Consider the following 12,387-nt stretch of genomic DNA (forward strand, 5'->3'; position numbering starts at 1 on the left):
CCCATCTCTGTTTTAAAACGATGGTGGACCCTTTCTCATTGTGGGAAACAGAGGACCTGGGAGAGAGTGCGTGCGGACAAATTCTTTCTTCTCATATTTTCAGAAGCCTGGCAGGCCAGGATTCTAGGTGGAGGGAGGCCTTCACCCTTGTGAGTTAGAGATGCGTTCCAGTCACGTTCTCATAACCAAAGTGATTCCCCATACCATCCTCTCATCATAGTGCTGCCTTACCGCGACCTCTTACAAGCACATGGCTGATAGCTGTCTGGCCAGCACCTTTAACTATAGGGGTAGACGTGTTGCTATTGCTCTTCTTGCTCAGGGGACAGTCACTCCCCCTTTCCTGCCCCAGCACTGGTGTTACTCTCCCAATAAACTCCGAGGCTTGTGGGGTTAAGGGTACAGCCCATTTTGTTACGTATGTGGTTACCTGTAATTAGGGGGCTTGCTGGCCCCAAGAGCATATAAGAATGATGAGAATACAGTCTCTCTCTCTCTACTCACTCCTGGTTCTTGAAGCCATGGTGGTCGAGCACCCCAAAACTTTCGCTTGTTTCATAATTTCTTCCCTTCAGTGACACAGCCATTCCTTAGAACCCGTCCGGAAGTAAGGCTGAGTCTCACACTCACGGAGGGTTGTTTTTCTTTAAATAAGAGCTTAGCACTCAGGTGACCCTCCTGACAATGGTTTGGGGAGTCCTCCAGCCTCAACCAGTTCAAACCCAACCCAAACCAAACTCAATGCCAGCAAGGCCACCCCGACTCACAGCGACCCTACAGGACAGGGTAGAACTGCCCCTGTGGGTTTCTGAGATCCTGACTCTGTACAGGACCAGAAAGCGTCATCTGTCTCCCTCAAGAGGCGCTGGGTGGGTTTGAACTGCTGACCTCATAAGTTAGCAGCCCAATGGCTAACGTGCTGCGCCACTGGGACTCCTACTCAACCAGCCCAGGAGGTCTTTTTACATGAACGCACTTATTTCAGGAACCGGAGGCTCCGTTCCACACCTTCCTCCCATCCTACCCAAGGACCATCCACTCTGACTCACATTAGAATGGTCGGGGGAGAAGAGGCTGTGGTCCTAGGGTTTTCGAGAGCTGATTTTCAGCTTCCTTAGCCTGACGCTGGAAGCTCCACTGAGACCCGTCCAGCACTTTAACCACCTGCAAGGTCCAATGAGTGGCAGTCAGTGGGCACAACTATTTATTGCCACCGCCACCCCCCAAATTCCTCACTTGCTTTCTCTGTCTCTCTCTCTCCCTCCAGTATGCAGCAGCCTCAGGGTTTTTAACAGCAAAAGCCAGGGGATTCGACTTCAGTTGAAGGCGAGCACAGTGGAGCCAGGTACCCCTGAGGCCCAGTAGACCCGCCTGACCCCCATGCCAGGACTGCCAGCGACCTCACCTTCTCTCTGTCCTCTGCCCCCGCAGGTTCCCAAGGTTCAGCGCACCCTCACTGTAAGAAGCAGGGTGCTGAAGAAACGGGGCAGGGGGCTTCTCCCTCTCCAGTAGAGACCAGAGCTATTTATAGATTTATTTATTGGGGGTGTCAGGGAATGGGACGGGCGAGCCCCTACAGTGATCCAGTTTCGCAGAATAAACGTGAAGCGGAGACTCAGCACGTGCCTTACTCTTGGTCCACCTGAGGGCCCTAGCGTATACTGGCCTTCCCGGTGGTTTCCGACTCCGGAGGGGGGGGGCCCTGGGGGAGTGGTGACGGTTACTTGCAGGAGGCCAAAGGGGGAGGGAGCAGGCGCCTCCACCGTCCCCTATTGGCTGGGGGGTACTGGGAGGTTCCAGCCAATCGGACCAGGGTCTGGGAAGCTGAGTTTGCTTGCTGCGGTGGGACCCCCACCCCCACCCCCACCCCAGCGAGAGGAGCCAGGAAGTCAGCGCAAGTAGCCACCAGCCTGGTGAGGCCAGAGGGCTGGGTGAGTTGGTGGGTGGGGAGTCGGGAGCTGGGGTGGGGTGGGGCAAGGGCGCCCCTACCCACACAACCCCTTGTCCTGACCGCAGGACCCGTGGATGTTGGATATCAATCTTCAGAAGCCCCCCAAGGGGAAATGGCCCACACCTCCCTTCGACCCTCGCTTCCCCAACCAGAACCAGACGCGTAACTGCTACCAGAACTTTCTGGGTGAGCGAGAGCTCAGGGTCGGGGTTAATCCGAAAAGCCTGACACCACAGTGGGCGTCTGGGGCTGAGGAGACCGTTGGGGTGCAGGGCAGGTGCCAGTGAGACCGGGCGGGGCGGGGCTAATAATAGGGGGGGCGGTGGCCTCGCGTGCCAGGGCGGGGCCAGAGAGAAGAGGCGGAGCCTGGGTTGGCATGGGGCACCTGGAGTGGAGGAGCATGGAATGTGGGAGGGCCTGGAGTGGGGAGGCGGGGTCTGGCCAAGAGGGAAGAGCCCACAAGGGCCGCCGGCGGAGAATTGGGGAAGAGACCAGACAGAAAGGTAAGAGAGGATGTGGAGCGAGGCCGCTAGAAGAGGGGAGCGGGGTAGGGTGGGTTTTGGGGTTAGAGGACGGGGCCAGACAGAAGTACGAGGGTGGGGCGTGGCCGGGCGTGGAAGGAGGTGCCTAGGGTGAGGGGTGGAGCGAAGCCGAGTGGAGGGGTGGGTCTTGAGGGAAGGGCGAGGCCACGACTGGAGGGGCGGGGCCTGGAATGAGTGATAGGGGCAAAGCTAATGGGACGAAGGCCCAGCGGTGGGCGGGGCTTGTCCCGGGGAGGGCCAAGGCGTGTGGGCGTGGCTTGCTGCATGACCTGACCCCGCCCCGCCTGCAGACTACCACCGCTGCCTGAAGACCATGAACCGGCGCGGGAAGAGCACGCAGCCTTGCGAGTACTATTTCCGCGTGTACCACTCGCTGTGCCCCATCAGCTGGGTGAGGGGGTCGACCGGGGCCGCAGCGGGGCAGGGGTTGGCTTGAGCCGGGCTGAGCCGCTCCGAACCACCCCCTTCCCCCTCCACAGGTCCAGCGCTGGAATGAGCAGATCCGAGACGGCACCTTCGCGGGCAAGATCTGATTGTCCAGCGTTGGCGACCCCCGCCCGCAAGCCACCCCCAGCCATAAATAAAACCCTGGTGTTGCCGGCGCTTCTCTGCACTGTCTGCCCAGGATGGGTGGGAGTCATTTTTCTAGGGGGGATGCTCAGGGCGCCAGGAGTGAACCAGGTGCTCTGCTGAGGGGGGTGGAGGTGGGAAGCGGCCCAGGCCCCCTTAGGCTCTCCAGCAGCCCACAGGCCGCACGGTGCCCATCACCCAAGACCACCTGGCCGACCACTCTGGATCGCTTCCTCCCCCACCGGTTTCCCTTTCTCCCCACGTTAGTTCCTCCCTTTCCCCTGTGAGAATCTTCACTGTTACCAGAGCCTGGAAGGGGAAGAGGTGTTGGAGCGAGTTAGAAGTTGAATTGTTTCCTGTTGATCTGCTAACCTGGACGTCGCCGGGTTTGAACCCATCAACATCCACAGCCCCCGGAAACGATGGGGCACTTCTATTTTGTCCTATAGGGTTGCGATGATTCCTTATGGGGCTGTCGGTCTTCCGCAGAACCGCCAACTCACTGTTGGCAGAGAACACGGCGCCACCAACCAGGGATTCCCAGTTCCCAAAGATGGTTGGTTGCGTCTTGGACTACTAAACTCTGCAGGGCCAGCAGTTCAAAACCAGCAGGTGCTCAGAGGGCGAAAGACAAGAATTTCTATGCCCTAAACAGCCAGAAGTGTTGGTAACTCATAGGGGCAGATCTATCCTGTCCTATAGGGTCAATATGAGTCAGCAATGTCTTTTGTTTAAAGGTGGCCACCACTCATCAGGAGTGCTAGCTGTCACCCTGAATGGATGGGGCTTTGACCTCTGTGGCCCTTATCTTCCCCCAACAGGGCTGTTCCTTCTCAGCCCAGACTGACCCATCCACGCCCTGCTGGGGCCACACTCCAGCCAGGTGTTAGCTCATGGCTCTCCTGTGTCCCTTGACCCCATTGAAACAGGCAGGGTGCAGACTAGGCCACAAGGGGGCTGACAGGGCAGGTGACGAGGCTTGGCTGGTGGAGGAGAGAGCTGTCCTCTATACCGCAGGAGTTGGGCTCACGGGGACATCACACAGCACTGCACCTCATCGGGCACTGTCACCTCCCGACGGCCAACCCCCTCCCAGCCTTCCTCCTTCCACCCTCCTCATCACCCTGTAGCTAAGTTTCAGGCCTCATGCCAGGGCATCTTAAAACTCAGGCCTCCCTCGCCCTGAAAAGGGACCGAGTGACCCGAGGGAGGGGAGAATCAGGTTGCAGCCATGGGGTCCCTGTTTTCTTTGGGGCCACACACAGGGCAGCCCTTGTCAGCCCAGTGCCCCAAAGGCCTGCTTCCCTCCCCTCCCCAGTGATGTGATATCCCTCGACATGGCGCACCCGAAGGGGGCTGCTTAAAACAAGGATTTAATAAAAAGTTCAAGTGCTTCTAATCCTGGGCGGGCTGCGCTGGTGTGGGGGTGGGCTCTGCCCCCCAGTAGCATGAGGGGTAGCACCGTGATACAGGCGAGGCCGCCCCCCCAGGCCTGCCTTCAAGACAGTTGCAGGATGGGGCATCCACCCAGTGGCCCCTGGGCGTCTGCGACTAGGGAGCCCCTACCCCGGCACAGGCTCCACCTCCTGAGGCCTTCTGGGGGTGCCCCCTATGGCTTTACTCCCTGGGTGGGGCAACCCCTGGGTCCTGAGGCGGGTGGGGGCAGCAAGGACCAGGGCTTCCTGCCGGGCTGGGCGTGGCTCAGGGATCAGCAGTCACAGGGTCAGGAGTCAGCTCTCCGGGGTTGCCCGAGCTGGCCCGGGCCCTGTCAGGATGGGTCAGCGGTCAGCACCTTTCCAGAGGCTCGAGGCTCCTCCTTGAGATCAGTTTGTCCCCACGAGGACGCGGAGGGGGCCGCTTCTATCCCCTAGGCACCATGCTGTCAGGGCTCATCGCCGTTGACGTCCAGGTCGATGGAGCCGTGGCTGACTACCAGGCGCAGGCGCTTGGGTGGGGAGAAGGGGGTGAAGGCCAGGGCCTGCTTGGGGACAGGGTTGGGGCCCAGGCTGCTGGCAGGGGTGGCCGGGGCAGCAGGGGCCAGCCGGCTGATGTCCACGCGCACCACGTGAGGCAGCCCATAGCGGCGGGCCCAGTGCCAGTCCTGCTGCTGGGTCCAGCGTGCGGGGGGCAGGCGGCCCAGGGCCACGCGAGCCTCAGCCCGCAGGCGGCAGCCAGACCCACAGCCTCCCCAAGGGTGCAGGGCGATGCGGACAGCGGGCAGGTTAGGGGGCGCGGGGGCCCGCCGAGGCCGGCGACGGCGGCGTTTCCGGGCGCGTGGCTGGGACAAGGGCTGCAGCAGCCACTGGAACCACATGGGCGTGACGGCGTCAGGGTGACCAGGCAAGGGCTGGCAGAGGGCTGTGGGGGACAGAAGCGGGAGCAGCCTCAGGACCCACTGTGGCCAGTCCCCATCAATGCCACAGGGGCAGAGGCAGACAAGGGAAGCAGCCGGGTGCCCGTGGAGGGTGTGAGGGGCAACCGGGCAAGGGGTGGGGTGTGGAGTGCAGGCCCTGCTCACCACAGAAGAGGTCCGGGTGACCCGGGGATGGGTGGGCGCAGGCACGCAGCCCCCTTAAGCCTTGCCAGCCGCGGCCCTCCTGGCCTTGCTGCAGCCTCCGCTTGGTCTCCCGGAGTTCATACTTGTCAGGGGCCTGGGGCGGGGCCGGCCTGAGCTCCTTGGGCCTCAGCCGCAGCCGGAAGGCCCCCTCTCCTTTCCTGGGATGGAGGTGGGTGGGTGGGTGGCGGGTACAGGAGAGTGGGCGGGGCAGGGGCTTGGCTCGGCCCTGCCCTGCCCATGCACTGTGGCCCGGCCCACTGGCCCCGCCCCGCCCCGCCCCCACCTCTCGCAGGTGTGGCACTCGCAGTGTTCGTTCTTCTCCCCGAAGAAGCCCTCGCCGTAGAAGCACGTCACTTCATCGCCTGGCTCAATGTCGCGCAGCACCTTCACGCAGGCCGCGTTCCCTTCTGCCGGCACAAACTGGGAGGCCATGCTACTCAGCGCCCGCCCCCCAGCCTTGGAGTCACCGCCCTAGCTCTCTCCTGCACCCCTCCTTCCTGCTCCTCCAGGTCCCTCGGCCCCACTCTGGGCTCTGGCCCCCTCAGGCCACCTGTCCACACACACCTGGGGGCCCGCCTCTCTGGCCCCACCACTCCCTGAGGTAGCGTGTGGGGAGCCCAGGAGGCTGGGACACAGCTTCATGGCCTAAGGCAGCACTGGAAGTGGACACGCCACCACCTCCACTTCAGGGAGCCCTTACGGCTCAGGAGCTAGAGTACACGCTGCTGACCAAAAGCGTTGGGGGTTTGGACCCACCAGCTGCTCGGCCGTGCAAAGGCATGGCTGCCTGCCGCTGAAACCATTGCCAAACAAACAAAGCCAAATGACACCCCAAAGGCAAGCCTACTGCAGGGGGGCCAACTGTCACTCACACAATCACCCTGCCCGGCAGAGTCGAGGTGCCCCATGGGGTTTCTGAGACGGTAAATCCTGACATAGGCCAACTGCCTTCTCCCAAGGGGCAGGTGGTGGGTGTCAAGAGGAGACTTCTCAATTCGAAGCCAGGCAGCACCAGGGCTCCTTTGGGTCACCAAACTCAGTACCACTAGGCCAATGCCCGCTCAGATCGACCCTATGGGACGGGTAGAACGGCCCCTGCGGGCTTCTGAGACGGTCACTCTTTCTGGGAGTAGAAAGTCCTGCATATACAGCACCCCTCCCCGGGGGTTGGGTGGGAGAGACAACAAATGTGGGTGAAGGGAAACAGCAGACGGTGTAAGACACACAATAACAATAGTAATATAGACCTGATGACGGATTCAAGAGGGTGGAGGGTGGGGGGGAAAAGAGAAGCTGATACCACAGGCTCAAGTAGAAAGAAAATGTTTTGGAAATGATGAATGGCAATATATGGCAAACATGCTTAATACAACAGAATGATGGACTGTTAAAAGATTTGTAAGAGCCCCCCAATAAAATGACTAATAAAACGTTCTGTGTCTCCACAGGAACGGCAAGGTGGCTTTGAATTGGTGACCTTGGGGTTAGCAGCCCAACATGTAAACACTATGCACCAGGTCATGGTCACAGCCCAGAAACCCCTGGGGGCAGGCCCTCAGCCTCGGAGGTCACCTTGAGCCACACAGTAGCAAGCGGGCAGTGGCTTACTTACCTTACAGTTGGGTCTGCAGTCTGGAGCCACCAGGGGGCGCCATTGCAGGTAGGGGAGAAAAGAGGTAAGAAGCCAGGCTCGCCAGGAGACCCAGGCAGGGGGCCCACCCGTCACCCCCACCCCGAGGCCCACCGTGGTTGATGAAGGCGGCGGGGCCGAGCCACAGCTGGGCGCTGCGTTTGCGCGTGGAGTACATGATGCTGAAGTCGTTCTCGCCAGCCCTCAGCAGGCCCTCGTCGGCCTCCCGCAGCTCGGCGATGCACCCCACCAGCAGCTCCAGCTTCTCGTTCTTTTTCCTGAGGCGGCGACAGACAGCGCCCACCGTGTCAGCCGGTGGCCACCGGGCCCTGGACCAGAGGCAGGGGGCCATCTGCACAAACCTGAAAGTCCTCCCCAGCTCCCAATCTCTCGACCCAGGGCCAGGTGGGAGTCCGCCCACCCGCTCTCTGGCCTGGGGGATCTCCTCCTCCAGCCAATGACCGGACTGGCACACCCTGTACCTTCTCCGATAAGCAGGGAGAGCAGGGCCTGGGGAGGACTGCGGGGGCTAGGCCCTCTCTGTCCTGACCCCACCCAGCCCTGGGGCACCTGCAGGACTCGGTGGACACTGAGGAATGAAGAGGCGGCTGGGCAGCTCTCCTCTATGGCCACTGTGGGCTCCTGATGGACCTTCTTCCATAGTCTCTGGGAGCCTGCCAGGACCCCTTCTGAGCCAGTAGGCTCAGGCTCCAGAGTGTGCCCGGCCTCTCCTCAGAGCCCCCACCTTGTCCTGCTCCCCGCAGCACTGCAAGTCAGCTCCTCGGCACCCCAACCTTGGTCCTCTGGCCCCTCAGTGCCCCCACCTCATCCTTGTCCTCCCCTCAGTGCCCTTCAGCCTGTCCGCCACAATGTTTCCACCTTGTCCTCCTCCCTCAGCTCCACCCCCTCAACCTTCTCCTTCTCCGCTCTGTGCCCCAGCACCTCTGGACCCCTCTACGCCCTCTGGTCCTCGCGTCATGCATCTCACCAAGAGCGGGTGGACACAATCTTGGCCCCGTTGGTCTCCATGGAGTAGCGGGTACAGGGCAGGATGGTGAAGCCGCTCTCAGGCAGGAAGGCTCGGAGGTAGCGATAGATCTGGAGGAGGTGAGGGAGTGGGCAGGGTGAGGAGGCCGGCAGGCAGGGATGTCCACGGCCCTCTCTCCGGGATGCTAGTCCTGCTCTGGGTTCTAGTCTTGCTGTGTGCTCTCACTTCCCCTCTGGGGGCTCAGTTTCCTCATCTGTCAAACGAAGAGGGGGGGACTCCATCTCAGAGGACCCCCCAACTCCCCTCTGCTGGGTCCTCTGGGCCGGGAAGTGGGACGGTGGGGGGCGGGCAGGGAGGGAAGGGAAGGGTGCCCTCACGTGGGTCTTGAGGGCAGCCTCCTGCCGCGGGCCCCGGCTCTGGAAGTAGTGGTCCATCCAGCCTCCCAGCGTCAGGGCCCGGTATGCAGCCTCCAGGTCACGCTGCTTCAGGAAAGCCTCCAGCGCTGAGCGCAGGTGGTGCCGTCGCCGCAGGGGGGGCACGGGGCTGGGGGAGAGGGCACGCCTGGGTCCCAGGGCCTCGGCCTATGTCCCTCCTGGCCTGCCCGGCCCCCACCCCCCGGAACGTGGTGTGGAGAGGCCAGGGCTGCCTCACCTGACGTTCATCTTATGGGTGCGGAAGCCGAGGTAGGGGTCCAGGACAAGGCTGGTGGCCAGGTCGTCATTCTCACACAGTTCACGGGCGGTCACTCTGTCCGGCCCCATGGTGGTCCCCAGACCATGCTGCTCCTGCAGGAGGGCAGAGGACGCTCAGCTCGGCCCCAGCCGGCCAGTGACCGTGGGGGTCTCGGGCTCCTGGGGCCACCCGCTGGTAATGGCAGGAAGCAAGCAGGAACTGATCCAGCCTTGGGCACACTCCATCCTCAGGTCCTCTAGCTCAGGACCCGAACCCCCAAACACGTACCCCGACAAGTACATAGTCACACCGACCCCGGCACACATGTACCCCACCGATAGCCCCACCTGCTGTGAACACACAGACAAGCACGCCATCGCTCCTAACCCCCGTGTGTGCACACTCGCGTGGGCTCTCTCACACACACACACAGCCCGTGTGCATGTGCACACTCACTGACAAATCCCTATGGACCTGGGGCTGGCTGATCAGCCTGCAGTCTGGGGGCCCCTAGGGCTCAGCCCTGTGGGAGGTGTCACTGGAAGAGGGGAGAATGTAACCTCCCTGCCCCCACCCCAGGGATAAGGGAGCCCCCGCAGCAAGAGGGGGAGGGGGAGCCAAGGAGAGAAGCCAGCACCTGCTCCCTCTGGGGGCGGGGGGAGTGGAAAAAAGGGGGGCAGAGGAGGAGGCACCCCAAGTGGAGAGGATGGGAGGTGAGAACTCAGAGGGCAAGGGGCCCAGAAGAGGAGGAGACAGGGACAGGGGACAGGTGGGGGAGGCAAGGACAGGGCCAAGGAGTGGACTGGGATCTTGTAGTGACTGGGAGGCCCTGGGACAAGAATAGGAGTCACGTGGGCTGAAAGAGCAGTGGGGGGGTGTGGTCTGGAGAGGGCGGGGGGCGTCTGGGGATACACAGAGGAGCCTGGGGGTGCTGAGCAGGCCTGGGGGCTGAGAGGAGGTGGGGGTGGAGAGAGAGGGGAGCCCCAGAGTGTCCAGGGAAGGGACTGGGTCAGAGGCAGGCAGAAGGCCTGTGGTGCAGGGAGGGCCGAGGGGAGGCCTGGGGTGCACAGAGGGCCCTGGGCTGGCAGTGATTCCCCAGGACAGGCCAGAGGGCCCAGGGTGTGTGTGGGGGTGGACAGAGGGGGCGTGGAGGTCCAACCAGAGGCCCGCAGGGCATGAGGGGACCCCAGGAAGTCCCTGGGGTTCCAGGGAGAGTTCCGGAAAGATCCACCAGAGGGAAGGATCCAGGGGCCACTCTGCTCGGATTCGGGGGGCTTCCAAAAGTTCGTGGGCCAGTGGAACGGAATATTTCCTGGAACTTTCGGAAGCACCCTCCTACAAAGCGGCTGGAGGCCAAAGGAGGGGCCAGGGGACGGATGTGGGGATGTGAGGAGTCCCAGCACGCAGAAGAGGGGCCCGGGGTGCAGGGAGGGTCCTGGAAGTCCGAAAGAGGTCCTAGGGGTGCCGGGAACGGCCAGAGGCTGCAGGGACAGGGCTGGCCAGGAGCCACGGGAAACGGGTTGGGGACACAGAGAGGAGGCCAGGGCCCGAAAGGTGAGGCCCCTACACGCACCCAGGGCCCAGCGGGGTGGGGGACAGTCGGGGCTGGGGGCGACTAGGAGCCAAGGTGGCGCGGAGCGGGGGTCTGTGAGGGGGTTCAAAGGTCGGGCCCCGCGCCGCCCCTCACCCGCTTCTCCTCCTCCTCCTCCTCCTCCTCCTCCTCAGGGGCACACGCCGCCGCCACCACCACCTCCCACTGCCGCCTCCAGCTCTCGTCAGACACGGTCGCCGCGCCTCTAGTCGGCACCCGCCGAGCCCGGCCCGCCATCCACGGGACTCCCGGATTTCTATTGGCCGCCGCCGCCGCCACTTATCCGTTGCTATGGAGCTCGCGCCTCTCCCATTGGCTAAAGCGCACCCGGGCTCTCCCAGCCCGTCCCCCGCCAATGCCCCGACAAAACCCCGCCACGCCCGCGCAGCCGTCAGGACCCGCCAACTATCGCTACTGGCTCACGGAGCCGTCCTTCCGCGGTAACCATGGAGACGCGACCCCGCCCCCGCCGCCGCCGGGACACGCAGATGACGCCCTCATTGGTCCACAGCGCTGTCGCTCCGGGCTAAACTCGGGTTGGGTCAGGTTATCCAGGTCCCAGGGGAAAGAGGGTGGGCGCTGCCGAATCTACTGGTCGCAGATGATTGGCTGGCCTTGGAACGACTCGTCTTTTCATTGGTTAAAGTCTCCGCCCGTCCCCAGACCTTCTCTTCTTTCTCTGAAGAAACCTGCGTCCACAGTGGGGAGCAAGAAAAGGAGGGTGCGGGTGCGGGTTAAAAAAAAAAAAACAAACAAAAAAACACTAGGATGAGGATGCGCACGCACCTCCATCGCCCCGCCCAGCGAGGCCTGCGTTGCCAAGGCAACAAGACTTTATTGACAACCCAGCCTGGGCACAAAGGACTCCTTCCTCCCAGCCTCTCCTGCCCTGGCCGACCGGTTTCCGCGTCACATAGCCAGTTTCATTTTTTAATTAAACATTGACCCCTCACCCCCGCCCCGGAGGCCTTCTCCAGACTGGAGCGAGTCGGAAGGAGGAAGATTGGGATGTGGGGTTGGGGAAGCTTTGGGGGATAGGTGTCCCTCTCTCTCGGGGCGCTTCTCTAGGGGCACCCCCTCCCCTTTGGGATGGCCCCTGAGCCCCCACCCGGGAGGCAAACGTAATTAGCCATCGCTGGCAACCCCACCTAGCATTGTGGACTCCTCTTTGTTTGGCTCGCTGCTGTGCTTGTCCCTGCCCGGGGAACAATGCGAGAGCCGCTTAGTAGGGGCTTCATCAATATTTATGGATGAATAAATGAATGTGAGATAGGGACCAATAGGGAGGTAGCTGAGGGAACAACAGGAGGAGGAGGAGGCAGAGGCTCACTATCTCCGGACCTCTGAGAAACCAGGAGCCCTTAACACCTTCCCAGGTGTGGTGGGCTACTGTGGTTCTGGTGACCGGGCAAGTTGGAGCGCTCTCACCTAGTCGGAAAGGGAGGCCTTTTGAAGTCTTTAGGGAGAGAGATGCAGCCATCTGATTCCAAAAAACAGCTGCAGTGTCTGAAACCTTATGGAGCAATTCTGCTCTGACCTCTAGAAAGGAAAAAGCAAGACGAAAACTCACCGCCATCAAGTCGATTGCCCGCTCGAAGTGACCCTGTAGGATAGGGTAGAACTACCCTTGCGAGTTTCTGAGACGGTAGTGCTTCGTCTCCCCCTTTGTGTACACATTTAGTTTTAGTGTAACAGAGCAACCTGTATACTTTTTAAAAATCATTTTATTAGGGGCTCATACAACTCATCACAATCCATACATACATCAATTGTGTAAAGCACATTTGTACATTTATTGCCCTCATCATTCTCAAAACATTTGCTCTCCACCTAAGCCCTGGTATCAGCTCCTCATTTTTTTACCTCCTTCCCCACTCCCAACCCCC

The 12,387-nt window shown here is 61.5% G+C and overlaps 2 protein-coding genes across 2 annotated transcripts; one reads left to right on the forward strand and one right to left on the reverse strand.

Moving 5' to 3' along the window:
- The first annotated feature begins 1,885 nt into the window (after positions 1-1,885).
- Positions 1,886-3,106, forward strand: LOC101655402 (cytochrome c oxidase subunit 6B2). The gene is made up of 4 exons (XM_004715645.2): positions 1,886-1,913; positions 2,017-2,137; positions 2,784-2,884; positions 2,973-3,106. The coding sequence occupies exons 2-4, from the start codon at positions 2,026-2,028 to the stop codon at positions 3,024-3,026; spliced, it is 267 nt and encodes an 88-aa protein (XP_004715702.1). The 5' UTR covers positions 1,886-1,913; positions 2,017-2,025; the 3' UTR covers positions 3,027-3,106.
- A 1,314-nt stretch (positions 3,107-4,420) lies between these two features.
- Positions 4,421-9,018, reverse strand: KMT5C (lysine methyltransferase 5C). Its single transcript, XM_004715704.2, has 8 exons — positions 8,890-9,018; positions 8,616-8,781; positions 8,239-8,348; positions 7,365-7,528; positions 7,233-7,252; positions 5,904-6,040; positions 5,582-5,778; positions 4,421-5,421 (listed from the first exon to the last, which is right to left on the reverse strand). Exons 1-8 carry the CDS (start codon positions 8,997-8,999, stop codon positions 4,946-4,948), a joined length of 1,380 nt encoding a protein of 459 aa, XP_004715761.1. The 5' UTR covers positions 9,000-9,018; the 3' UTR covers positions 4,421-4,945.
- Positions 9,019-12,387: the final 3,369 nt, after the last annotated feature.

Source organism: Echinops telfairi, unplaced genomic scaffold (assembly GCF_000313985.2).
Source record: "Echinops telfairi isolate 266 unplaced genomic scaffold, ASM31398v2 ScPeMD7_655;HRSCAF=1070, whole genome shotgun sequence".
Classification (NCBI taxonomy): domain Eukaryota; kingdom Metazoa; phylum Chordata; class Mammalia; order Afrosoricida; family Tenrecidae; genus Echinops; species Echinops telfairi.